General features: G+C 31.7%; 6 protein-coding genes across 13 annotated transcripts in view; 2 read left to right on the forward strand and 4 right to left on the reverse strand.

The window, feature by feature from the left end:
* Shab (Shaker cognate b) overlaps positions 1 to 10,002 on the forward strand; it is a 69,657-nt gene extending 59,655 nt beyond the window's left edge. For 3 of the 5 annotated variants that reach the window (XM_033338393.2, XM_076618566.1, XM_076618568.1), the window contains 3 exons: positions 859 to 1,066; positions 1,512 to 1,934; positions 4,932 to 10,002. In XM_033338393.2, the coding sequence (XP_033194284.2) occupies positions 859 to 1,066; positions 1,512 to 1,934; positions 4,932 to 5,173 (873 nt within the window). In that variant the 3' untranslated portion in view covers positions 5,174 to 10,002. Of the gene's footprint in view, positions 1 to 858; positions 1,067 to 1,482; positions 1,935 to 4,931 lie in introns of those variants that run through there. The other 2 variants (XM_076618567.1, XM_076618569.1) reach the window with 2 other exon arrangements.
* An 81-nt stretch (positions 10,003 to 10,083) lies between these two features.
* Positions 10,084 to 14,501, reverse strand: Uvop (ultraviolet-sensitive opsin). Its single transcript, XM_033338402.2, has 5 exons — positions 14,092 to 14,501; positions 13,224 to 13,439; positions 12,117 to 12,498; positions 10,822 to 11,006; positions 10,084 to 10,513 (listed from the first exon to the last, which is right to left on the reverse strand). Exons 1-5 carry the CDS (start codon positions 14,499 to 14,501, stop codon positions 10,405 to 10,407), a joined length of 1,302 nt encoding a protein of 433 aa, XP_033194293.1. The 3' UTR covers positions 10,084 to 10,404.
* Positions 14,502 to 14,916: 415 nt separating this feature from the next.
* Positions 14,917 to 20,748, reverse strand: LOC117158969 (uncharacterized). Its single transcript, XM_076618695.1, has 7 exons — positions 20,648 to 20,748; positions 18,623 to 20,027; positions 17,589 to 17,748; positions 17,002 to 17,254; positions 16,339 to 16,774; positions 16,089 to 16,230; positions 14,917 to 15,698 (listed from the first exon to the last, which is right to left on the reverse strand). The coding sequence occupies exons 2-7, from the start codon at positions 19,987 to 19,989 to the stop codon at positions 15,273 to 15,275; spliced, it is 2,784 nt and encodes a 927-aa protein (XP_076474810.1). The 5' UTR covers positions 19,990 to 20,027; positions 20,648 to 20,748; the 3' UTR covers positions 14,917 to 15,272.
* Positions 17,954 to 20,563, reverse strand: LOC117158979 (uncharacterized). Its single transcript, XM_076618577.1, has 3 exons — positions 20,486 to 20,563; positions 18,501 to 18,626; positions 17,954 to 18,348 (listed from the first exon to the last, which is right to left on the reverse strand). The coding sequence occupies exons 2-3, from the start codon at positions 18,618 to 18,620 to the stop codon at positions 18,136 to 18,138; spliced, it is 333 nt and encodes a 110-aa protein (XP_076474692.1). The 5' UTR covers positions 18,621 to 18,626; positions 20,486 to 20,563; the 3' UTR covers positions 17,954 to 18,135.
* A 1,175-nt stretch (positions 20,749 to 21,923) lies between the features above and the next one.
* LOC117158974 (glucose-fructose oxidoreductase domain-containing protein 1) lies at positions 21,924 to 24,028 on the reverse strand. Its single transcript, XM_033338407.2, has 2 exons — positions 23,062 to 24,028; positions 21,924 to 22,990 (listed from the first exon to the last, which is right to left on the reverse strand). Exons 1-2 carry the CDS (start codon positions 23,546 to 23,548, stop codon positions 22,317 to 22,319), a joined length of 1,161 nt encoding a protein of 386 aa, XP_033194298.1. The 5' UTR covers positions 23,549 to 24,028; the 3' UTR covers positions 21,924 to 22,316.
* A 140-nt stretch (positions 24,029 to 24,168) lies between these two features.
* TfIIFbeta (transcription factor TFIIFbeta) lies at positions 24,169 to 27,142 on the forward strand. 4 transcript variants are annotated; one of them, XM_076618573.1, is made up of 7 exons: positions 24,169 to 24,320; positions 24,393 to 25,653; positions 25,723 to 25,874; positions 25,951 to 26,040; positions 26,114 to 26,238; positions 26,318 to 26,461; positions 26,566 to 27,142. In XM_076618573.1, exons 2-7 carry the CDS (start codon positions 25,505 to 25,507, stop codon positions 26,719 to 26,721), a joined length of 816 nt encoding a protein of 271 aa, XP_076474688.1. In that variant the 5' UTR covers positions 24,169 to 24,320; positions 24,393 to 25,504; the 3' UTR covers positions 26,722 to 27,142. The 4 variants fall into 4 exon arrangements, with proteins under 4 accessions (XP_076474688.1, XP_076474691.1, XP_076474689.1 ...); XM_076618576.1 differs by lacking the exon at positions 24,169 to 24,320 and having other exon boundaries at positions 24,415 to 24,566; positions 24,668 to 25,653; XM_076618574.1 differs by lacking the exon at positions 24,169 to 24,320 and having other exon boundaries at positions 24,451 to 24,804; positions 24,854 to 25,653.
* Positions 27,143 to 27,433: the final 291 nt, after the last annotated feature.

Genomic DNA, 27,433 nt, shown 5'->3' on the forward strand with positions numbered 1-27,433 from the left:
TTCTTACACGTATCGTTCTTATTAAGCGTTAACTAACTGCCACGAATAACCATTCGAAATATCGAAATGGTACCTGTCGGAGTTGTCTGTAAGGAGTAGACGAACTGGCATTAAAAACGAGAGACGACTCGTGTTCGCAGTTTTCAGTACATTGAAGCTCAAGGGTATAGCGTACGACAGCGTCATTGACTTTTGTAATTTGCAGTTAGGTAATCTTGCACATAACGTACGTACTATATATATCGGTCTTTTACCTCGCTATAATTTGGGATGAGTCGTCTAAAGCGATAAAGAGACGATGACGAGTGTGGAATAGAAAAAAAGAGAAAGGAAAAGAAAAGACAAAAAGATAAAAGGACGAAAAGAAAGGGAAAAGGATTTTTACTTTGTGATATCGTTAGCAATATTATGATTCCAATGGATATAATTGGAATAATTAATGGATATACTTCCAATGGACTGAAAACGTTAAACCGTAACGTTTGTAACATCGAAGTTTCTGTTTAACCGTGTGATGTTTCTGTTATATTGACTCCCTAAATCATCGAGTTTCCACATACGAGAATGGAAATTTGTCACCGTCCAGGTTTCGCCCAGTCGCTTCTCCATTCCTCGATTCAATCTCGAGGAAGAACTTACGTACAATTACTTTTCACACAGGTGCACGTATCTTCTTTTTTTTTTTCTTTTTTTTAATCATCGTAGAATTTCATTGGTTGTTCATCATTGATAATCTTCAACGAATAGTTGACTGATGGAAAGATCGAGATTTGTGTATTATATGTGTGTGTGTTACTAACGAAGAAGTTAGTTGCCTAGTAATGTCGCATATTAGTTACCCGGCGCGGCTGATTGCAGAGCGTAAGACCACGCGCGCAATTTATCAGCGACCAGGAAAGCATTGTGGCTCGTAGCATCACGAAAGAGGAAACCATGGAGAACAATTACTATGGAGGACTACGAGGAGGCAAGCCATTTACCACGACCAACAGCAGCCTGGCCTCGGCTACGAGAATTATACATCATCATTTGTTCGGCTCTGCCATTGGACCCAGGCATTACACAGGTAAGTGGTATGAACTTACTTCTTATTCTTATCTAAATGCTATCGCGAATAATTCTATTCCACGAATGCCATGACTCCGTGTCGAGAAAATTTTTCTTCGTCGTTCTTCGAACGTATACCATAATTTAGATATATTTTCATTATTTTCTGACGAAACGCGAACGAATTGGTTAAATGTAAAAAAAAAAAAATGGATAGACTCAGTTAAATTATAATAATCGCTAAATTTAAGATAATTTCCTAATAATTTCTCGAATCTATCGAAGTTCCCACAACTATCGCAACACTTGCAAACGAGGGTGTATCGAACGTATCGTATCACGCTCGTTTCACGTTCGCTGGCTTTTAAAGATTATTCGAGTCGCGTCTACCTGTCGATTCACCCTTCTATTGATTTCCTTTATATTCTGGGTCAGCGCAATACTTGGAAGCACTGTATATGCAGGTCATCGAAGGCAAATTTCAGGAACGAACACCGACAGCAAGCTTTCCCTGTCCGCTGATTCGATAGACAGCGAGGGCGTGCCTTTCATAGACAGGCACCGGGTCTCCAAGTCGATACTCAAGAAGTCCGAGAGCAGCAATAATTACTACAGCAACGCCGGTGACTCGGACACCGAGAAGCTTATCACCGATAATGCGTCGACCATAAGCATGTGCGACAATGAGACGAGCACATGCGACGTTTTCGCCAATGTGAATGGAACGAGATTGAAACAGCCTGGCTCGCCGTTGCTTTCCAGACAGGTTCTCGAGTCGATCTTCCGCACGAACAATAACGTCGAGAGGGAGAACGAAGTGGATCAAAGCGAAGAAAGGAACTGTGTTTCCAAGATGAGCAGATCGATATTCGACGAGGTCCTCGAAGGTACTTGTTTGCCTTTTTCTAGCCACTAGCTCGCCATTCAGCCAAGCTAATAACAGATCAATTACGAGAGATTGTCTACCACCAGTTTTACACTAGCCCTCAGAGATAGCGTAAATCCCTGACACTCGATTATTTTCAACGGAGTGTACAGAGCGTCCTCTTCGGCTGAAAGATCTTCGTTATTTCAAGCAATGAATGAAAGTACAGGATGGCTCGTTGGTCGCCTTCTCGTCTAAAAGTTGTGTAACTTTTATTTACCGTACGTTCCTTTTTAACTTTGGATCATCAGATTTTTGAAGATTGTTTCTTTTCTTGGAAATTTATAACGGGAAAAATGTACAACAATATACAATGTACAGGCACAATCCAGCCACTGTTTTATTTTGCGTATAGATTACGTTACATTCTAATATTTAATTTAATATTTAAACAATGATAACGAGCAAAATTTCGTGACTTTATAATTGAATAAATTCTGTCGGAATGCTATGACGCTGTTAGATACGTGAGAGCAATGTTAACATATAGATACGTAGAGTGTAAGATATAAATTATTTAATTCGATTATTTTAAAGAATTTAAAAGATTATATAAAATATTAATATCCGAAAGAATTTCATGATTAATATAAAATTTTCTGATCGTAACAAAGGCTTGTTCTAAACTAACAAAACGATGATTAAGTGAAACAGTGATATTTAAAGATCGGTATGTCGATTGACGAATCGGTTGTTTCGTTCCCATACGATTTCATGTAACTGAAAATCGGATACGAAAATATTTATAGCTCGTTCTATTAACGGAGACTGTTATAAAAAATGTCATTGTAACTAATCGGTTAAAAGAAGAGTGGTTTTTAAATTTGCAACGGAATGTCTCGAAAAAGGTGTATTTTATTCAGAAGAGCGTATCGAAGTCGTGAAACGAGCTTTTTATAGACTCTGTGGGTCTCTAAATTTTCGAATCGAATTTTCTTTAATGGAATCTGCTATCTTCTTCGCACGGATACAGAATGCACTTAAAAGTGTACGTGTAATAATGGAATGAAAAATGAAATGTTAATATACGTAGACCAAAGAGATGTACGTATGTACCAGAGAGATAAAATTCAAACTAAATTTGTTTCCACGTGAATTACGCTTAAAGTAACAGGAGTGTTTAATGCACAGGCTGCCTCGGTAACTCGATTTCTCTTGAAAACCGATATCTCTCTTACTTTTAACAATGCGAGCAAATGCTTTAGGAAATAAACTTCTTTTTCTGGTTTTAGCGTCGCTTCAACATCGAATTTAATTTGATATATTGAATAATAATAATAATAAACTTTCTTTTTTCGTTGTCATATTTTCCAGGATTTAAATATTTCCAGAAGATAATCGCAATCGAACCATCGAAACAATAGTTTCCACACGTCCACCCTATAGAAAGTTTCAAAAGTGACTGCTCCTCTTCCTATTTAATCAATAATCCCGGATATCCCGAATATTCTGTGCCTGCCAAATGGCTTTAACGCCCTACACTCTGGCTGTTAAATATTCGCAAGAATATCGCTAACGTTTAATATATATCCAAAAAAAAAAAAAAAAAAGTAACTTCTCGTTGTTAATGGCAACTGTCTTTGCTCCATCAATATGATATGCAACTAATTAAACTCGTTGCTTGTAAGTGGACTGCGGATGTTCGTGCAAATTCATACTTTTACGAATGCAGATAAAGAAATGGAAGTTAAACGTAGATTTGTTTTGTTCTTTAAATATTTTATAACCAGTATCGCAATACTTTGAATATTTTGTTACATCTCTTAATATTATTCTGTCCGTCTTTACATATTTAAATTATATGCCTATAAATGCATAAACATTAACAGCCTGTTTATAAGGTTCCATCATCTTTAAAGTGATCGATTTGCTTTGAATAAACATTATTTATCGATTTGCCAGAATAAACATTATTCTAATAATACAAAAACCTATGAACTCTAGCGAACGATATTTGGATAATTACATTCCACTGTATTCTATTGGAAATTGCAATTAACTGATTGCGAGTTTGGTCATTAGATTTTTAGATCGCTCCATCGGCAATTATTGCGTTCTCGGAATTGTAAATACTTTTCGCATATGACGTTTCCCGCATATCACGCTTCTCCACGATTATTAACTCACATAAACTGATCCTCGATTGACATAACGATAAGATATCGCGTGACGTTAGATATAGAATGACGTTAGAATATATGTATTGAAATCTTGATATCATGAATTATTATCATGTTTTGATAATGTTCGCATAATAGAAAATATGGCTGTGTATATAGAAATTGTAAGATATTTATTGACTATGTATCTAGTGAAAAGTTAATATACAGTGTGAACAATCACCTCAAGCTCATAATAAGTATTAAAGATGATCCCACTGAATACTGACAACGAGAATTATTAATATTATAGATGATTGCCTGTCTATAAATATTTTCCAAGTTTGATTATGTATAATATTTAATATCACAAAATATATAACGTGTCTTTGTACTGGATATCTCGTAACTCAAATATACATGCTCAGAATTGTTTAAAATTTTACCGATATAATCATGATGATAGCAAGACGACAATTATGCCATTAATCAGCATTAGCTGATGAAATCGGAAAGTGTTTCGTGTAACACACGTAATATGTTCATAGAAGGTGTCGACAAGTATAATCGAATACTTTCGCGAGCCACTGCATTTAATTGTTTATAAATAATTCCGAGTCATTTATGTCCACGCCTAATACTTCTTTTTCCTATTCTAAGCTTCCAAGAAAATCGAAAGAAATTCTACAATGCTTGTCGAAGTCTTTGCTACTGTGCGTTACACGTAATCAGATTTTCGAAATTATTTTCGAGATTTCGCTTCGCACCCAAACGCTCAAAGTCGCCGACAAAGACTATAACGCGTTTAACTATCCGCAATCTACCGTAATCGTAATAATTGTCATTTAACAAATTTTCAGAAGAGAAGTACACGCAGGACGAGGCAATGACAGAGAATAAGAACAAAGAGGAGCGAAAGAAATCGAGAACGAGGATAGAGGAGCCGTCGAAGGACAGCCAGACGATGTTGATATGCTCATTACGATCGCATAAAACGAAGAAGTTAAGCATAGAGGAAAAACGAAAGGCCAAAACGGCCAGTCATAGTTGCAAAGGCACCGACACGAATTGTCTTCCTCAAGAACATCGTTTCTCGTCGTAGCGTAATTCTCCTTTGTGTAGCATCCTCCGTTCTGTGTCGCGTATACATATGTAGATACGAAACTGAATCACTCTGCGATCACATCAGTGTTTCTCTTTTAGTAACGCCATTAACTTCTGTAATAACATTCGCACGGCCGTGCATCTGCGTTTCGAATACGACGACGACGACGACGTCGACGTCGTATCGTCGACGATATCGACTTGGCCTGTCGTGTAAATACGTCTAGGGAAAACGCATAATAATCTTAAGAGAGTGATATACGTTCGATAATATGAAAAATAGAGACTAACATAGATAATGTATAACACGAAGAAATACATATTTTCGAGAAAAAAGAAAGAAAAAAGGAAGGAAAGAGGGGGAGAGAATACACAATTTTGAAAAGTATATATATACGCGTGAAGGGATATAATTGCGCCGAGGATGGTATTCAAATGATAAAAAAAAAAAAGGGAAAAAACGATTAAAATAAAAATAAAATATCGAAGAAGATAAGATGCCAGTTTGCATAGAATTAAAAAAAGAAGCAAGCGAGAAGATGTTAATCAAAGCTTATTAAATGATACGATGAAAACAAGAGATACAAAAACAATGATGATAATTCTAATGATAATAGTAATAATAACGGTAATAGTAATAACGATAGCAAATAACAAATCTTTAGGCCATACGCTTTTCCCTGTTCGCTGAAGAAAAACGAGAATTTAACGAGACATGTAATCTACATAGTCACACGACCCTGTTATTTCCTCCTTTCGCCTAATATGGTTAAATTGGGGCAGCTTTGCGTGTCGCGCGAACAGTATATGCATTCGATGACATATAGCAATGAGAAAACACGCAACCGAATTACAAATAATGATAGTCGGGAGATTCGTCGTCCTTTTTTTCTTTTTCTTTTTTTTTTTTTTTTTGAGAAACGAGTCGTTCTCGACTAAACTCCGCTAAAGTCTCTCAGTGTTGTTCGAAATGACACGAGTGTTCGTTCATCTGCTGAGTGTCTTATGCACAATTAGATAATAATATATGGTTGTAATATATAGGAGGCATTAGATACGCGATGTGATATATGCCTCGTTGAAATCAAAACACGATATAGTAGGAAAAACGTGGGAACGTAGATCGTCGGAAAACTCGTTAATAACTGCCCTTTTTAAAGTTCCGATTTTCGCGTTTCTTTTCTATTGAATCGATTCTTGAAAGTTTTCTTATGATATCTTTTTAAAGAGAATATTATTGTTATTTGTATTTTAAGTACTTTGTGATAGTAGTTTACATAAATCAATTCACGTGTGTGTATGTGTATATTTGTATGTATATTAGTTAAAAATATCTGCAGGGTGTTCTATTAATTTTATCGTGTGGTATTTTTTTTTAGAAAATTATTGTGGATATAGATGTGAATTTATTTTTAAATTTCACGACGCTAAAGACTCTTGTAGATTGTGATATATGAGACTTCTAATCCATTATGTAGTGGAAAGGGTACAAATTTTGAAGTAGAGCCACCATGTTTTACTTGAAAGAACATGTTTTACTTGAAATATGATACTTAATAATAACAGGTACTTTAAAAGTCACAGAGAATAATGCTAGTTTAAGTAAAGAAGTTATTGTATACTAATTGTAATATTATTTTCTTCGGCATCCAAAGTAACATCTAAAATAATTTCTATTAACTTCTGAACTAAACTGTTTATCGATATAATAATAAAAAGAACTTTGTTCCTCTGTAAGACAGTGCAGTATGAAATTGTTGAGCTTGAATTAATATTAAACTCAACTTTATGTGTATCTTATAACGAATTTCACTTCTGATATGAATGAAATTATCGGAGGAAGCTCAACTCTTTGTAGTTTTTGAAATATGCGTTATTATTAAAAATATTGTTAGTATACAAACTTGAAAACGTGATGAAAATTTGCTCACTGATGTATTTAAAACTTCGATGGCTCGCTGTATAAATACTGTATGTCCAAAAATAATATTTTGTTTATTGTATTTAGTGTATGTAGAGATATGTTCAAGATGCACCCCTGTCATTTTATGTTCCTAAAAATGATCAATGCCCAATTTGCAATCGATCTTGCAATAGCATCGATAAAGATAAATACGATGCAAAGAGTACTTATTTAATGACAAAGTGCCATTGAATTTTTAAAATTGGTTTTCTCAAATACGCTAAAAATGAACAAACGATATTTATGCAGTAAACCATCAATTCTAATCCTGCTTTCTACCTACTTCTCCCTTGAGTTCTCGTTTCTACTGCGTAGAGTATACACCAAGACCTCCTTATTCAATGAAACTGAAAAAGGAAAATACTCGTTTAAAGAACGTACAGTTACGAGTAATAGTATAATTAGAAGATAACATGTAACCCGAAGTTACTGGAACATCCTGCGATACATTTGAAAATAAATCCACTTGCATCGAGGTTCAACCGAAGTTTTCCTATGTTCATTCTCGTTTAAATGACACGGAACTTCACTTCCAAAGAGTTGTATCTACCTGACCACGTTTTCCACGTAGAACACACACACACACACACACACACACATACACATATATATAAGTATATACTTTATATAACGCAAATATCGCAGTGGAACCAGAAGCGCTTACGTGCACGACCATGAGTTCAGTTCGGTCGTTTTTAAGAGTTGAAGAAAAAGTGTACTTTTCGCGTATGTTATAGATGTTAAATCAAAAATGAAAAAAAAGAAATAAAAATGATGAAACGTGTTAACATGCTCATGTAGAGAATAGCCAGAGCGCAAGTATCGTCTGTGTTATATCCAGGTACCGATGTCTAGCCGCGGTAACAATCAAAGTTTTCCAAGAAACTTTTACACCATCGTCATCGAACGCGACGAAAAGAAATTTTAAATCGAATGTCTTCGCCGAAAAATGAAGAACATCATGTAACATTGCAACGCGCGTTATGTACGAGTGTAATTACGACGCGTGCTCAAAAAGTTCGATCGCCTCTTTTTTCCTACTAATGGTGATCGTTCTCTTTTTTGTTGCCTTTCGTTCTAACAAGGAGAAGCGAAATAAGTAAGAAATCTTCCGTTCGTATCTCGCTGTAATTTAGTCAAAGTAACAAAGACGCGTTCTCGCCTCCAAAAAAAAAAAAAAAAAAAAAAAAATTCGGACGCCTCTGTTTCGCTATAATTAGCGATCGTTCCGATCTTTATTTTCTTTTTTTTTTTTTTTTTCGTTTATGCTTCCTTTAATTTTAATCGGGAGAAGCGAGACAAGTAAGAAATCTCCCGTTCGAATCTCGCTGTAATTTGGTCAAAGAAAGAAAGACGTTCTCTCTTAGATTTTTAGACGAGCCGTCAGTAAAAATACATATCTCCGTAATGGCATTTCTATTCATTGTTATCGTAGATGTAGGGAAACAAAGTAATTGTACAGTTGCAAATTAACGAGGAGGAAATGGAAAAAAGAAAAGAATGGTTAATATTCCCCATAGACGCGTCTATTTGGGGATCTTTGTTATGCCGATGGTCCGAAGTTCACGCCTCGACTATTTTTTAATATATTTGTAATTGTTTTCGAATACGTATATGAAGATGCTTCTCATGAAAGAAGCATTTCAAAGCATCCGAATAGATCCATCTGATTTCACATTTTCTCACGTGAAACTTTCGTCTTCGTTAAGAAATAACGTAAGCTATTCGAACCGTGATCCTTAGCGATAATAACTTGTATTACGCGATGATCGTTGCACGTGTAATACGTAATACATTTACCGTTCCACATTGTTACCGCGATATATTTATTTATGAGAGAGAGAGAGAGAGAGAGAGAGAGAGAAAGATATGATCATCGTATCCGACTTTAAGGGATTTCTCGTTTTTTCTAAGAATTGCAAACAAACTTGTTTTATGTACTTGTTATTCGAAGTTGGATCTCGATACCTTGTAATCGCTTGGAGTTTCTGAGTAAATCAATGTCTTCTGTGAATTAACATAGCTGGAAGTAGAAAGTTCCTAGGAAAGGTGTACAGAACGTGGATTTATTATTTATTGTTGTAATTATATCTTAGAAGAATTAGCATCGACATAGTACAAAAGGGAAGGCCACACCATAGACACGCGTGGCAACGAGACAAGTTGACCAGATTACAAAAAAGAGAAAAAGAAAAAAAAAAGATAGTATGAAAGAGACTTGAAACGGCTGCACAGTTGCGTAGATCTTGAGCGATATACGAGAGCAGTACGGCGAGAAAAAGACATTTTTCTTTTCTCCGTTTTTCACTTTTCGTTTCACGTTTCGAAATTTGTAATACTTCGTATTAAGGCTTAATTTAATGGAATAAGTCTGACGACCGAGGCGTAACGCTTTCGCAAATTGATATAAGATATTGTAAAACGTAAACAATGCAAGATAACTTTTTATCCACTTTTTTATCGAATAATCGAGGAATTATAAAGGTTCGATTAATATATATTTACAAGAGGATAATACCGAAATTTCAGACGTTTCCTAAATCGATAAACAGTTTTTCGTCTACGCCTCAAGCCACGATATCGACAGATTAAGGTGTCTGTCTATTCGATCCATGAAACAGCTAACGATACCAATTGTACAGCACATAACAGTCAATTCTCAATTATACAATGCAGTTATATGAAAAATCCTTTATCATAATATCGACCTAAACATCGACGAGCGCAAAGTTAATCGGATTTAGTCGATTGGTCACGTACATTCTTTTATTTTCGAATCTCTAAGGCCTAGAGTCGCGTAGCTATAAGGCGAGTAGTATGTAACAAAATGAATAAAGTTGTAATTTGCCAGTTTTTGTTCCTTACTTAGGAGTATTTTTTTATTAATCATATACCAACACCAACATGAAAATTCCGATCGTAAGAAGAAATCCGTAATCCCTATCCTTACTTCAATTTATTTATTCGTCTTATTGTTCATTTTTAAACCATCTCAGTTTATATTTTTTTTTTTTCATTTTCTTTTGCGAAAAAAGAAATATATATATACATATATATGCATATGTATGCGTATATAATATAACATGTATGTACATTCGTATATGTAAATTACATTGAGGACGATTATTACTTATGCAAGGAAATTACTTTATTGCTTTCGCTATAGAAGAACCGCGTATGTTGAACAGGGTGGGAACAAAGTATCGAGCAAGGGCCGAATACATTGCTATCTTTTGTTCTCGAAGAGGAGAAGTTGCGATGGGAACTTAACTCGAGGCCGCTGGTGGATTTACTGTCTCGGTTGTGGTGCTTTGCGAGTCGGATATCGGCTTCTCTTGTAACTCCAGCCACGGTAGTCGTTTTTGCAGTTCCAATCTATTCAAACAGTAACGAATATATTTTATTCCATCCTGCTCGTACATTTCACAGATTCTTTCCTGTACGTGCAGCTAAGATCGAAACATAATATAATATAATAAATGACCGAGGAGAAGATTAGAAAATGAAAAGAATTTGTAAACAGAAAGATATATGAAAACTATGATTTGCTAAAAGAGCTACTGAAATTATTATTTTATTTAAAATGTATAAAAAGAATTATAACATCGATGAATCATAATTTATATTATAGTTAATATCTAGATCTGAAATATTTATTTTCGTAGTTTCTTAACAAAATTTACCTGTATCTCGGATGGCTTATAGCGTATACGTATGGATCCAAACAAGCAACACCTTTACATGTGCACGCAGGTATCATCGTGACACCAGGTGTTAACAGGGCTTTATTGCCAAACGCACCGATCATTGCCATCACGCCATACGGAGTCCACGAGAGGACGAACAGAAAGCAAATCGTAATGGCAGCCTTCGGACAAACACATAAATTAACCGGTTACACTAAACGTTAAGCGAGTATAGTTAGTACAAAATTAAAATAACGATAGTTACGACCCTCTAACGTCTACAACACAGCTAAACAAACAGAAAATAACTGTTATTTCGTCAAAGCGATTGTATATTTATAAAATAATTCTCTATAGTTCAAACACGAAAATTTCTCCTCTGAATTTGTTCTTAAATATGATCAATATCAATCATCGGTATATAATAGGATGTTCGCTATCGATTTGCAAAATTGATGAAACAAAACCACGTTTGCTTTTCCTAATCCCCTTTCTTCTTTCTTGTCTTCGCTTTTCTCTATTGTTTCTTTCGTCATGTATCATATTACATACATATGCACGTTCGAGCTATTCAATTAAGGAAAGAAGAAATTTTGTTTGCAGGATTTTTTCGAATGGATGCAATAAAATTCCCCTGAGCTTGCCAGGGGACAAACAGTTTAGATTAATCAGAATTCATATGATAGAAGTTCGCTTATATTCTCCACTAGCTGTTATTTTTCATTGATACAGTCAAACCTCACGTGATAATATAATCCTCTTTTCCTTTTTCTACCTTTCACGTCTCGTCGAATCTATCGATTATATTATAAACCAATTATGATACGTAATATGGTCATATAACATTTAACTATTTTGATGGAACCTAACAGCAACCATGATCGATTAATACTAGTCACAACGAAATTGTTGAAAGAACTGAACTGAAATTGTTAAAAGCATCGAAGAAAGTTATTTAAAAAATGTCATATCTGACAAAAGAAATTGGCAGAGAGTATAAACATTGTAGTAATATCGTTCGACACGTTGACTGCCACGATGGTCATCGGTGTCAGCCACGTAACTAAACTTTTTAGAATAATTAAAGCAAGATAGACTTCACGGAGTAAAAGCTCGTCAGCCACGTGAATAATTTAGATAACGTTGTGAGTAGAAACCGTGCAAATACGATAATAATATTTTGCAAAAATTGAAAAATATAACGTGAACTCTCCGGACAAAATATATAAAATTCGCGTGGCAGTTAACGTGTTAATGAAAAGAGAAACAAAGTGATGCCTTCATTTAAATACCTTTGCTATACGTATCTCAGCGCTTTGGGAATTCGTGTTCGCGTTACTCCGTAAACTGTCCACGTTCATCTTCTTTGCCTGTTCTCGAAGCGCTTTCTCGTGATTTACGACGTGGCTAACAATCTGAGAATAGTAGTAGATTATAAGCAGCATTGGAATGCAATAGGAGAAAGTAAATATGACAGCAACAAATGTCCGTATTTCATTAGTGTCGGTCAGATAGTCGAAACTGCAACTGGTAAGAAAGCCTTCCGGTACAAAACGTCCCCATACTCCCATTACAGGCATCAACGCCCATGGTATGGTGTACGTCCAAATTAAGACGATAAACAAAATCACTTGTCCACGAGATAGCTTGCCATCCAACGGTCTTGCAATTGTACTAGAAAGAAATTTGTTTATTTATTTACTTCAGAATGGAATAAAAGGACACTCGAAATCGTTCTTTTCAAACGTGTAACATTTTCTAACTAATTTGTGCCAAATACTGGGAACTTAACGTACAACGGTGGAGATGGAAAATAAGATTGTCGTGAAAATACAGACTATTCTCGTACGAACGTATGAAATAATCGAAGCGTAGATTTTTATGCAGTTATGGGTTGCTGCAGAAGTCATATAGCATACAATAATTTGTAAAACATACGTTGATCAAGGCTGTAAATAATTACTTTTCTATGCAATTACTGTAAAACCTTAATAATTTTTTTTATTCTTAGGTCTCTTTTGCTGTAGGTTCTATTGTAATTTTATAGATTGTAATATTTCCTATTAGCGTCATGGGCATCCTAAAAACTGGTCGCTAAATGAAATAAATATATATTATTTATGTAATAGAAATAAACGCACGTAATATGCAAAAGTTTATAAAATATTCAAAGTATAATATTTGTTATAGCATTTAGTAGACAAAACAATTCACCACCTAAGTTTCCTTTTTTTCTCTTATATGAAATTTTTTAGAAGCGTCCAAAGCCTAGTTAACTTAGTTAACTTCTAACTAACTTCTTTGTTCTCTTATGAAGTTGTATACAGTATAGGACTAATGTACATTAGCAAGTTTGTCAGTCAAATTTTGTTCGTCTAAAGGTAAATGAAGAATCATACCTATATCTGTCGTATGCTATAGCTGCATTCGTTATCGCGGCCCCAATTCCGCTTAGGGAGCCGATGACCGCGAATATTTGACATCCTAAATGTCCCAGAGCAAAACCGGTGTTAAAAGAATTGTATATGAAGATAGGCGTCTTGATCATCATAAAGAAATCGCAAATCGCTAGATTCACAACGAACATGTTCGAAGGCGTCCTTAATGATTTGGCACTTGAAAAAACGAGACTCGATTTAATTTACGCATTTTCACGCATCACAGTGGTATAAATAATATCGCGCGTGTATTTCAGAAGCCACACAGCTCGAACAAGCTTTTCAAGAGAGACGAAGAACTATTTGAAAGCTTACAAAACTATGTATCATTTACAATGTTGCTAAAAAGATTAAACTCTGGGAGACAATGGTCAAAGGATAAAAATGATTTTCGTAACTTCTTTTATTTTCAACCCTTGAAATTTCCCTTTGGCTTGACACTTTTCATGCTCTTCTAACGTAACATCGACTTATTTTCAACCACGACACTTCTAAATAAATTATGGATTTTTATCCGTTTATGAGATATTTGAGGATACAGAAATATACAAAATGAACATAAAAAGTATCCTCAAGGTGGAGTACTTGTTATAACACTTGACGAGAGAAATAAACAATTATCATCTCTCTAATTATCGTTAATAAAAATATGAAATTGCATAAAAATCCGTAATCTACTTATGAAATACACGTGCGATATTATAAGACTTTTATAATTAGATATTTAGATAATTAGATATTTTTACCGTGACGATGGCAAGAAATGTTATATGATAAAAGAACGATAATGATGAGGCGATCAGTCTTATTGACAAAGAAAATAACTTACGCGCAAAATATCCATATTACCAAGCCATTGCCAAGTAAAGCAAGGAAAGTAAAAAGGATATACAAGAGGGCTAATAGATAATGAAGGGAGGGGTTCGGCTCGGGATGGACCAGCCAATGTTCCGGTATATGGACTAATTCTTCGGCAGGAACATTCCATCCCAGCAAACGTGGTGGTCCTGCTGGTAGGTATCTTGCCTCCCAATGAATAGTGTCGTTGGACATGTTGGTCACTCCGTCTGCCAGCCCCTCTCCTTGATACCGCTGATCAGGCAGCAGTTTTATACCATTTCTTCTACCCCCTCGAATCGACGAAACCTTAACCCGTTGGCTTTGCTGGCTTCGTATGAGGATCAGCCGGGGATTATCCCCTAGTTGCTCTGGGTCAGCAGGAATGTGTGTCGACGTCATAGAAGTTAGTCATACTAATCGTCAATCGAAATTTCGATTTTATCATAGGTGGATGCTCCTTTGAACTTTAACACGTTATTCGTTTTATATCGTGCCTTTCCTCCCTTTTCTTTTTCTTTAGAGAATTATGAGCTTACTGTCTCCTCCGTTTCGTATCACTCTCGTACACGCTCTTTGAAAATCTCTTTATTATTTCAGATGGCTTGAGATGACTTTCATCGGTCTTTTAGCGCACTTGTTGGTGTTATATTATCTTAATAAGGGATTTAGTAAATCAAAAAATGTTTTCCTTATTTTATAGCGTCCCATAAATTACTATCCCATTTAAACGAATAAACGAAAGCCTAAGAAGATGAATTTCTTTTTCTTGATTTAGGGGGGGAGATTTAATTAGAAATAATAAGATCAGTTCTTTGTAATTTAAAATTTATTCCTTAAAACCACTGTATTCCCTAAATTTATGCGTGTATGTACTAATACATTTTTATCAAGCATATAACGATTATAGTTAAATGGTCTTAAATTAATTTAATTACATATTTATTCATTTTAATACTTTCATACAAATATTACGCAGTGTCGCAATTAAAAGATCACAATTAAAAACATTAAAATCATGTAATAGATAATCCTAATAGGTTAAAATACTTCATATTATGCGACATATAAATATAGTTTGTCTTTTTAAAATAAGTTACAATAACCTTTCAAGCTGCATAAAGTTTACAAAAATACTGTAAAATAGTGTACGCTTTTGTACGTGTTTTATAGCTATACTCTGCCTTGTCTTTCTGCAGACTCGTCAGTTAAAGTATATGCTGGAAGATACGATGATGGATTATCAGGATCTTTTAATCGTGGATTTGGTATTGTTGTTGATTTTGTACCTAAACTTGTATATCCTTCATCATATAATGGACAATAAGGTACATTGTATTTCAACAAAAATTTCCACACTTGATCATACGACCACTTCAAGATCGGATTTACGCGAATTAGATTTGGCCAGGTTGTGTCAGTTGGCTTAAAGACCTCTAGATTTTGTGTGCCAGGATCACCTCTCCTCATTCCCATAAGGCTTGCTTTTAGATTTGTTTTTTCGTTTAATAATGAACATAATGCATCTCGCAAAGGACATTTCTTCTTTATTAGCTCTAAACCGTAGTATTGAGACGCTCTTTCTACAAACGAATCCACCTTAAAATATTTAAACATGTTTTAGATTATTGCAAAATATATATGTATACTAAAGGTATATAAGAATATGTAATTATGCTATTTAACATATTTTCTATAGATTTATGATTACAAAATCATTTTTTAGGAACCTATATAATTTTAAAAGAAATAATAAGATATACAACGCTTCGTTTTCGAAAAAATCGCGTACTTGACGAAATTCCATACTCGATTTTCTTGAAAGCGATGGCTTGTAGGATAAAAGAATTTAATATCTTTTGCTTCTATTTATGACTGAATTAGAATCTAATTTGAATCTTGTGGAAATCTAGATTTTTACTTTCAATAATATGATCTTATTCTTAAATAAGTTAGGATCATATTTAGTAATTTCTAATTTAAACTTACTTCTGGAAATGGTTCTGCTGTTACATATAAACATAATAATGACGAGATATTTTGTAACTTTGCAACACAGGCAGCTAGATGTAAAACTACTGTGCAATCCTTCCCTCCATTAAAGCTTACAAAAACTTCTTCTGGCTTATATCTTAAAAATGTATATGTATGAGATAAAAATTTGTTAAATTTACTTTTACTTATAGACACTTTTTTCAATGTACATCACATTATTGAGTACTTAGTCTATAATACTCACATTTTGTAACACTGTTCTAAAATATCCACAGCATATTTTATATGTACTTCATTTTCAGTATCTTCAAGTACAGTTTTTGCATGATAATAACTAAATCCATTTTTTAGATTTCTAATTTTTTGTATTGGTAACGAGTATAAAAGTTTTCCTTTTGCTTCCAGAACGTCTTCTTTTCTCCCCTCTAATGTAATTCTTGTAAAACATTCAGGTGTTCTTTGTGGATAACTACCAATATTAACTTTATCTTTCCAATATTCTGCATGTTCATCCAAAATTCTTACTAATGATAATTCGTTTAAATTAATATCTATTTCTTCAAAGTGTAAAGAAGTATCTCCTTTTAATTGAGGTATGATTACATTAACAGCTGCCTCAAAATATGTTGGAGAACCTGGCAGCATGTATACATTCTTTGCTTTTATGATAGCATATTTTTCTGAAAATGATTTTATATAATTAATTTTATCAATCACATTATGTTATTTTATTTATATATAAATAAAGCATAATGCAAGCATAATACATAAACCATAGTACAAATCAGCACAATGTGGTATATTAACGTATGATCAATGTAATTTTTTTGATATTTGCAATGATTTAAAAACATTATTTTTTATTAATTACTATTTTGGATGATAACGTAAAACAGAATTTACTCACTTGGTGAATAAATATGAATAAGCTCACAGGGTGTTGGTACAATAGTAAGGCGTTGAGTTTCTTTATCATTATTGTTAGGAAATAGATTTAAACAAATATCAACTAATTCCCCATTTTGTTCAAATTTCAATCCTAAACCTTTGGCTACTGCTTCGTATGTTACGTCATCATGTGTAGGTCCAACACCACCAGATGTAAATACAACAGAATATTCTTTTGAAGCTTCAAGTACGGTCTTTGCAATTTCATCTACCTAAGACAAAAGGCTACATTATACGTAGTGAGAATTTAGATTTTAATAAAAATATAGATATATGTACACAATACACATTTACAAAAATTTATTATTACTAATTAAATTATTATCTATATTTTATTATTTTATTACTAATATACATTCAATATTTTAATAGAAAAAATTCATTACTTTTCTAATTTTATTATAGTTGAAAATAGAATAAACAAAATATATTGAACCATAATGCTTTAACATTTTTAAAGTGACAATTAAATATAATAAATAATTAACTAACTAAAAAAACTGTAGCTAAAATTTAATACAAAGATTCTAGTAAAGTAATACACACAACATCAGGAATCACTGTTATTTTTTGAAGTTTAATACCACAAGCACGTAATCTTTTTGCCAGATATGATGTATTTGTATCTATAATTTGGCCACGTAGAATTTCATCTCCTATTATAATCAAACCAGCAGTACAGACACTCTCCATCATGAATAGTTTCCTGTGCACATTAAAATACATTCACATAAGTAACTGTGAAGAATATTGACTAGATTTTAAAAGTTCTTCTTTTAGTATTAAGACAAAAATTAAGTTATCATTAAATAAACAAAATTTCAGTATGCTATAATACTCCTTCGCATATTTATGCTGTGATAAGTAAGATAAAAATTGGGTGATAAGAAATAAGCTATTAGACTACTACGTTTGTATTTTCAATTATTTTTATTTGATGCAAAATTATTCAATAAAACCTTACATAATATATTATGTACAATAATTTTACTACAATGTACAAAACAAACAATTATTGAGCAGTTTTATTAACGAAGTACATTATATTACATGAATGTTCTAAATATGTATGTTCAACTCAGTTGTATGTTTATCAAATTTGCATTTTCTCCACCAAGGAAGTTGTTGCATCTGTTTGTATTGGTGCTGCATTCTGCATTTTCTTCCTTCCTCCTTGCTTTGCATTAGTTACTTTCATTTTTGGTTTGGACTGATATACTTCCTTACGTAATTCTTCAAGTTGTTTATCAATTTGTACTGTTTTATCCTTATTTCCTTTACTTGCTTTATTTTTTTTCAGATCCAACTATTAAAATGAAGAAAACTCATATAATAAACTGTATATTATTATATATATATTTATATATATATATATTTGCCCATAAAGTATATATATATGTAGTTTATTATCAATATTTAAATATATTATGTTTATATTTCTTCTAAGAATTCACTTACCTGTTTTAAATTAGTTAACACTTTTTGTGCTTTCACCTTCAGTCTATTACCACGAACTGTTGCTACTTTAAACACATTTTTCTTCGTTTGCTTTTTTTGGAATCCTTTGTTCTTTCCCATTATTCTCTGTAATATTATCACTTGCAAGTACATCAAAATTATTTTCCATCTTTAATTTCTTCATTGCTGGCGCCTCGCCTTTTAATACATTTTCAGTTAATAAAAATGATACACGTATCATATCTTTGTTTAAAGATACATTTCTGACAAAATGTAAATCAATTAAAGAATCAGGACTCAATGTACAACCAAGTTTCTGTTCTACAAACAATTGTCCCAGTTTACAAGCATCTTCTCCTTTATTTGTTTTTACAAAACAATATAAGTGAACAGTTGGTGGCCAACAACACATTTGCTTAATCTCATTTTCACTAAATGAATCAAAAAATACATCCAAGAATTCAACAGCAAGTGCTGGTAAATTCATTACTATATGTTCCATACCAGCTTTATTAGTAGCTCGCCTGTTTAAAATATCAGCCTTAAAAATGGTTTTCAAAAAATCTCTACCATCTATATTAAAAGATTGTATATTTTTTTTAACTTTATTAATGATGATATTTTTCTGTAGCCATTTATATGATTCTGGATTTAAATCATTCGCAAATACTTTAATTCCTTTATGAGCAGCAGGAATAGCAAATGGTCCAACTCCAGCAAATACATCATATAAAACATCATTAGGTTTCATATATTTAACTACATTTTGATGTTCTGTACCTAATCGAGGATTCCAATAAACCTTAGAAAAATCTAATTCATACGTATGGCCATTCTCTTTTACTGTTGTAATAGTATTTTTATCGCCTGCAAGAATTTCCATAGTAAAATTTCTAAAAGTTGTATCAATAATATCTATTTTGTTTAAAACAGTTCGAACATTTGGAATCATATCAAGATAAACTTGGCCAATAATAGCTTTATATGGTAAATGTGCATCACGCAGATTTAAATGCAAGATGTGGCCAATTATGCTATATGAAGTTGGAACCTCAATTTCCTCAGGTAAAATACCCCTTAATATCTGATAGGATTGCCAGTTATCATATTTTAAAGTTATTTTTGTTGTTCCAAACTGTTCATACAATCCTAATAACTGATTCTTTTCACTTTCTACAAACTCTTCAATTGTTTTTATTAACTTGGGATTCAAATATATAATAGTTTCATTATCTGCACTTTGAACTGGTTTAAAGTGTCTTACTTTAAACAGATATTTTTTTACAATAGGTATTATTTTTGATAGTGCTACACCACGAGTTTTCAAAAATGGTAATTCCACAGTGGTTGTAAATGCAGTACGGTCCAAACATTTCATTCCTCGTACTGATTCCGGAGGAACCAGCAAAGAAGACATTTTGGTATAAAAACAATATTGTATCCAACTGTATTGTTTGACTAATGTAGCTAAATACTGATGTTTAGTCATTTATATGATTATAAATAATCTCCCAATATTATGATGCCCTATAAAGAATTTCTAATTACCCTATTTGTTTCAATCTTTATCTTATATACTCCAAAAATATAGAGCAATATAAATAAAATATCAATATATCCAAATATCAAATACAACTACTAATGACAACTATTAAAATGTATAAATATTTTGCTATATATATTCCTACTATCATAATTATTTATAATAGCATATGTTTTTGACCTATGCTATATGTATAGTAAGAATATAAACATTTTGATTTTTTAAATAAGGCATGAATAAACATAATAATACAATGCTTTATAGAAATAATTCTTTCACAATACAAAATTCCAGTAAACCAAAATATTACTATCGTTATCCGAGAAAATCAATTAGAGTAAATATAAAAATAGTAACATCAAATAAACTATTCGACTAGATTATTATAGGATTTACAACATTTTTATATTATTAAGTTTTAAATTCATTTCTATAAACTTACATTATTTTAAAACACCAACGTATTTATACACGTAAATAATTGCCTTTACAACGGATAAGATCAGATAAACACATATATTTTATAATAATTTATGAAAACGTAGAAAACAATTTATTCTTTATATAAATACTAATTGTATTATTTTAAAAAGTTGTTATTTACCTTTAAGTCTCTGTTTGACGTGTGGAGTTATTGTATTTTGAATTAAATAAAAATATGTTCTATTCATTAAATGAGGTTATCAATTACACGTTTTATTTGCACAATACGTGAATCAAATAATATGTGAAAATATACATATGGCTTATAAAAATAGAAAATATATTTACATTAAATACACTTATAAATTTTATAGCAATTATAAATTGTAATTTTAATTAAGAAATAAGAAATTGATGTAATTATAATTAGAGGAAATAAAATTAATTGATTAATTTTCATGTATTTCTTAGGGAATTGCACCAATTTTAAGATTAAAAATTTACAAATAGATATTATTTTATTTTTTATAGATATTAATTTTATTATTGATATAGATATTAATTTTATTTTTGATTGTATGTGATGAAATTTTTAAATGAGTTTACATAAACATATATATATGTATTCCATTAATGTTATTAAGCTGTCATTGTATTAATAACAAAGAATAGGATAATAATAGCTTTGCTAACAGCATATGTTGTATATATGTATGTTTATTGCTAATATACATATATTTTTTATTTTTATTAGTCACAATAATTTATCAAATATAAATAATAAATGTACGTGTGTGCAATTAAATGAAATTAAATAACTGGTCTATGAAAGATTCGTTTTTATATACATAAATTAAATTTACATTTGAAGAGATTTGAAATATATACGAAGTTTAAAGTTATTATTTGAATTAGCATATAATTAGCAGATACACGTGCATAATTTTACATTTAATTACTCACAAAATTGAGCGTATTCTATTAAAGAAAAACAAGCTGAATTTAGTGAGTGATTAAATTTATATTCTATTGAGTAATAAAAATAATAAATAGAATTATTTAGTTACCTCTTCATATTAAATCTACAAATAAATATATGTATATATATAACTATTTTACTTCTATACAAACGTATGTAGAGTGAGCTAATTCAAAATTATTTAAAAATTGCATTTGTTAATACATAATTGTGTAACCGACGGTTTTAAGCGATCTACCTTGCTTTTATCTTGCATATATATACATATAATTTGCATATAAATTATATGTATATTGTAAATATTACAAATATATAGAAGGTAATGATTGAAATTTGTAAAAGTCATAATTGTATTACAAATTACATATATTTATAATTTAATCATTTATAATGTATCACATTGTATAAAATATAAAATAAGCAATGAAAAAATACAATAAATTACTAAAAATTAGAAACTGTTATTTACAATAAAATTTATTTCTCTATATTGCTTAATTATGCAAATATAAATATTTTCGTTAATATATAAATAAATATTGTTATGATTTACACATAGTTCTTAATAAATATTATTCATAAGTTAGATATCTCTACTGAAGTACAAACAATACTATAACATTTTCAAAATATACTGTACATAGTCATGCACATATTTACACTATAAAATATATTTTGAATTTTTGTACTAAATAAGATGTTTAATTAAAATTTATAGTCCAGTAATTTGGTTTACATTATTTTTCGAGCTGCCTTGTAAATAGTAATACTATACATTTATAAAGTTATAAGTTAACTCATGAGTAAACTTATGATTTTTTGAGTGTCAAAAGTCTTTACTTAATTTTAGAACTTTTAGATAATGTCCACTTTATATTGATATAGCTGTAGCTCTAACAGCTGCACTTAATAGAGGATTTGGGTCTGGTTCTTCTGTTAAAATATTAACTTTTACCCATTCTCTTCGTTTATTACTCTGTCTCAATGCATCAATAACTGCTTGTACATATAAACCATCTTCAAAAGATGATGCAGAAAATACTGGTTCTTTTATCCAACCCTTTTTATCTTCAACAGATTGGAAAGCTTCTCTTAGTGCAGTGATCATTTTTCTTAATCCTTTGATATATGGTCTTGGAATAGAGTCAGCAATGGGAAATGATATATCTTGTAAATCATCTGTATCATGATATAATATTTCTTCTTGTCCATTACGACAACCATGCAAATCTCCACCACGTGCAAGAAGATGATTACCACCTCCACATATTAATACTTCTTGAGAAAGCTGCCCTTGTAAATGATTACTCAATGTTGCTGTTACCAATGTGCCACCACTTAATTCCATTTGGAAACTGCAGAAATCTGGTGATGTAACGTGTCTAATTCCATTTATATGTTTTGTAGTTTGCGTGAAAGTCCGGACTACAGCATGTACTCTTGAAGCACGTTGACCAATTAAATGAAAAATTAGATCGATTACATGACTTCCAACTAAGGCTAAAATTCCTCCTCCCATTGTATCATCACACAACCAATCGTATCCTATAATTAGAAAGAAAACTGTATTTGACAAATATTTTAATAATTTGATGTACAAAATATAATATTCTAACCATTGTGTAATAAACTGCCCATATGTACTCTAACTTCTATTACATTTACAGGACCATTTAAATATCCTTCTTCTAAAGCTTTCTTCATGTGAACAAATGCTGGTAAAAATCTTAAACTATGATTAACAATACTTATTAAAGAAGGATAATATTGTGCAGCTCGCACCATTTTTAATGATTCGCTTTGACTTAAACCTGCAGGTTTATCACACACGACATGTTTTCCTATCCCTAATGCCTTTACCGCAATTTGTGCATGTAAGCTAGGAGAGCACATGATAAATATTAAATCAACATCCTTCCTGAGGAGTACATCGTCAATTCGACTAGTATGAAATGGTATTTCAAGATCTGTTGCAACTTCTGACACTTCTGCCAGTGTACGTCCCCATATAGCTTCAATTCTAAAGCCTTTCTCTCTTAGAAAGGGAATAATTACTCTAACAATACTTCCTGTACCAAAGACTCCAATCCCAGGTAATGTCATGCTGTATTGTTAATCTCCTCTGTATGTCTTTCTAACTTAAATTTTATTAAATAGTAATAACAACAATATTTAATGGTCTCAACTGTAATTTTAAAGTAGCTTTGTTAACCTTTTGAGGTGTTATTTCTTGATAATATCTTTTTTATTTCTCAATTTAGCATATACAAGAAATTTGACAACCATTACAACAAAATGCAAACACACATCACACTATATGTTTCGTACTTTAAGGTTGGTATTTCATGTACCTATGTTCAATTTACAAATTTATTGTTAAAAAAATGTTATCTAGATGAGAGCGAAAATACAAATTGCATTACTGTAAATGATAGATGTAATCGTTCGGTATTAAATTATTAAAAAAAATTCACTTGTATAGTTACATACAGTACAGTTGTTGTATAGTTACATATAATTACATAGCAAACAAATATTTATAACATTGTTCAATTTTATTAGATACAATGATATCGTCACTGTTTAACCCGCGATCATATATACAGGCTCGGATATTCACTAGAGGAAAGCGTTTGCCAAGTGAAGCCAAAAAGGATCAACATGGCGACAGATATAGGAAGCATTTCGCACATGTGTGACACAGTGCATGATGGCATACTGACATATACCTGTCCCTCAATTTACGCGGCACTTTTATATGCGAGTCTCTTTTTTATGCGGTAGATTTTATTACTTTATTTATTTATTATTGCTTAGTCTGTGCCTTTCGACTTTGGACGAGCTTTCGGTTTTACATCTCGTCTCTAGATTTTATGTATGATTCAATATCTTTTCTTTTGTACTGACTTTATTTACGCAATTTTTATTCGTGTAACACAAACCCTAGGTGGAACGGATACTCTGTGTAAATTGGACAGATGCATCATACATATGTGTGTCAACACATGTGCATAGATAGGTCATATCACCACTGACGAGGTATAGACGTTATTGATTTGGTACAATAGTGATTTTAATTGGAACCAATGGAAATAAATTTTCCTATAAAAGTACAAAGAAGGTATAGGATAGCCTATACAAAAGTCCTCGAGAATGTGCAAACTCGAGCGTGCGTCAATTGATACTTTGTGTTTTATATGACATGCGTGACCCGTGGTAAAGATATCAGCCATCCATGACTACGATTCACGACAGAAATGAAAAGGGAGATGGTAAAATGAACATAGGAGAAATTCAGCCAAAAATACGCTCCACAAATTACCGCCGAACTATACGCACAGTTTTTTCCCCTGCATTTGGTAAGAGAAACGTGCCTGTGCACTGATACCTTACTGATCAGTCCTTTAGCAGGTCCTGGACGAAATAAATATGTCGGAGATGAAAGGACACCGGAGCTTCCCCTCTGAAACTTCGGGAAAATCCGTAAGATTGTAATTAAAGTTTACAGTTGTAACTAAACAATTTGCCGTCATTCTGCCCAATTGTACTTGTTGGCGATTGGTTGGGCTCAAAGCGACCATCAGCCGCCGAACGTAGCCGCGGTCAACGGGACGGGCGCTTCTTCTAACAAAGGTATGGAACAATAGTATGACCCTCATTAAAGGAAATACCCATAGAGGTATCTGACAGTAAAATATGCCAATGGTTCCTTCGGACAATGAATACCTGATGTTGAGGCACGTACACAGCACAAATCCAGTCCGATAGATGGAGCTGCCGTGTAACATTTGTTCATGTGCATTTGTATCTTGTAACAGTCTAGTCGTGTACGGACGAAGTCAAGAGGAGTAACAATCATTGTATTCCTAAATTGAATAATCATTTAGTTCTTCAGTTTATTGAGGAATTAGAGTAATTGAAACTTGTTACTGTACATTTTATAAATATAATACTTTTGTAAAATTCACGAAATATAAACGTATTGTGTAAATACAATTTTATTTATTTCACAATACAGTACTTAATTCTTGATATAACAATTCCATCAAAAAAGAAATCATGTCTACAAATATGTCACATACAGAAAAAGAATTAGATTTAAGTAATGCTGGAAGAGGCGTGTGGCTTGTCAAAGTACCTAAATACATAGCAAATAAATGGGAGAAAGCACCTGGCAATATAGAAGTTGGCAAATTAAAGATAACTAAGTATGTTTCCAGTAATAGTATTTCAAAATCTCACTTTCAAAATATGTTAAATCTTGTATGTCTTATTAGAAATCCTGGTCAGAAAGCAGAAGTATCACTTAGATTGTCAGAAGCAGTGTTAGCTTTAAAAGAACCTGGAGAAGAAGAAATTCCAAAACAGCATAGATTAGATGTTACAACAGTAACGAAACAAATGTTAGGTGTATTCTCTCATGTTACACGTAAGTTATTGCAAAGAATTATTTGAGATTTGAGAATTGTATATCAATGTGGTTGATAAATTCATATTTTTTACAGCTTCAAGTAGTTCAGATTCTATAGTTCCTGAAACTGAAAAACTCTATATGGAAGGAAGGATTGTACAAAAATTAGAATGTCGTCCATATGGTAAAAATATCTTAAAATATTTCAAATACTTTAAGCTCTGTATAATTTACACATTTATGCGTATTATTTTTAGCTGATAATTGTTACATGAAATTAAAATTACAAAGTATTAAAAGAGCTTCTGTACCACAAAGACAAGTTCAGCAATTAGATAGGGTAGTCCAGAATTTCAAACCTGTTTCTGATCACAAGCACAACGTAAGTACTTTAATGAAACATTTAAAGTGTATTTGTATATGTATTATGTAAATAATCTTTGTTATCAATCATTTTATAGATTGAATATGCAGAGAAGAAGAAGGCAGAAGGTAAAAAGATGAGAGATGATAAAGATGCAGTATTGGACATGTTGTTTGCTGCATTTGAAAAACATCAATATTATAATATAAGAGATCTTGTAAAGATTACAAGGCAACCAATTGTAAATATTTTTTTAATAATATTACATGAATATATTAATATATATTTATGGATGACAATATCATATAACAATTAATTATTTATTCATTTATTTTATTCTATTAGGTGTATTTAAAGGAAATATTGAATGAAGTTTGTAATTATAATCTAAAGAACCCTCACAGAAATATGTGGGAATTAAAACCAGAATACCGGCATTATAAAGAGGAAGAGAAATTCGAAGGCAGTCAGAAAAAAGCTGATGAATCAGATGACGATTGAAGTTAAAAGTATTTAAAGTATTAGAATAAAATTTAAAATGAAGTATTTTACACTACTTGACATCTGAGGCTGTGCGAAATTAACAATGTTTGAACACATTTTTTTAGATGTATATTTACACTGTCTTTATTCCATTGTATCAATATATACATATTTGAGACTATATATAAAATTAATTGTTCGTTTATTTTTTTAATGTAAATGGTCGAAAATTGAATGAACCATGTTTTAATAAATATTACAATTTTTTTATTACATTAGGAGAAAATTGTAAATTTATAGAGTGTATATTTATACTTTATACAAGAAGAATGCATTACATTATTTAAATAGGTAATTGTTACAAGATTTATAAATATTTCTAAAATTGTACATAAAAGACAACATATTGTATACGAACATTAAAATACTTAAAAAATAATATAGTTAATTATTATCACTTCATTTATGATAAGTACAAACAAATATTTTTTTCTTTAAATAAGGCATTATACAATGATAATTATTAAATGTTGATTTCACTGATGGTTTAGTTGTTTAAATGTGTGTATTTTACATAGTATACAAGCAAAACAAACTTATGTATGTAATAAGAATAAGAAAATACTAGTTGACATAAACTGACTAGAGTTGATTGCACATAGCCTTCTGTTATCGGAATGGATAGTATAGTTATATTTACTACATTGTCGTAAATAATGCAATTATAAAA

The sequence above is a fragment of the Bombus vancouverensis genome, chromosome 5 (assembly GCF_051014615.1).
Source record: "Bombus vancouverensis nearcticus chromosome 5, iyBomVanc1_principal, whole genome shotgun sequence".
Classification (NCBI taxonomy): Eukaryota; Metazoa; Arthropoda; class Insecta; order Hymenoptera; family Apidae; genus Bombus; species Bombus vancouverensis.

Excerpts from the sequence above, each read along its gene's own strand:
- Uvop (XM_033338402.2), bottom strand. The coding sequence starts at position 14,501 with ATGACGTCGACACACATTCCTGCTGACCCAGAGCAACTAGGGGATAAT. Across the intron at positions 13,440-14,091 it reads GTAATATGGATATTTTGCGC|TGCCAAATCATTAAGGACGC; the intron begins GTAAGTTATTTT and ends CGTTTTTTCAAG. Across the intron at positions 10,514-10,821 it reads ATAAGCCATCCGAGATACAG|ATTGGAACTGCAAAAACGAC; the intron begins GTAAATTTTGTT and ends CTGTTTGAATAG.
- LOC117158979 (XM_076618577.1), bottom strand. The coding sequence starts at position 18,620 with ATGGGAAAGAACAAAGGATTCCAAAAAAAGCAAACGAAGAAAAATGTG. Across the intron at positions 18,349-18,500 it reads TGTTAACTAATTTAAAACAG|TTGGATCTGAAAAAAAATAA; the intron begins GTAAGTGAATTC and ends TCATTTTAATAG.
- LOC117158969 (XM_076618695.1), bottom strand. The coding sequence starts at position 19,989 with ATGACTAAACATCAGTATTTAGCTACATTAGTCAAACAATACAGTTGG. Across the intron at positions 17,255-17,588 it reads TAACAGTGATTCCTGATGTT|GTAGATGAAATTGCAAAGAC; the intron begins GTGTGTATTACT and ends CTTTTGTCTTAG. Across the intron at positions 16,775-17,001 it reads TATTCATATTTATTCACCAA|AAAAATATGCTATCATAAAA; the intron begins GTGAGTAAATTC and ends AATCATTTTCAG.
- LOC117158974 (XM_033338407.2), bottom strand. The coding sequence starts at position 23,548 with ATGACATTACCTGGGATTGGAGTCTTTGGTACAGGAAGTATTGTTAGA. Across the intron at positions 22,991-23,061 it reads GGGCAGTTTATTACACAATG|GATACGATTGGTTGTGTGAT; the intron begins GTTAGAATATTA and ends TTCTAATTATAG.
- TfIIFbeta (XM_076618573.1), top strand. The coding sequence starts at position 25,505 with ATGTCTACAAATATGTCACATACAGAAAAAGAATTAGATTTAAGTAAT. Across the intron at positions 25,654-25,722 it reads GGCAAATTAAAGATAACTAA|AAATCCTGGTCAGAAAGCAG; the intron begins GTATGTTTCCAG and ends ATGTCTTATTAG. Across the intron at positions 26,041-26,113 it reads ATTAGAATGTCGTCCATATG|CTGATAATTGTTACATGAAA; the intron begins GTAAAAATATCT and ends TATTATTTTTAG.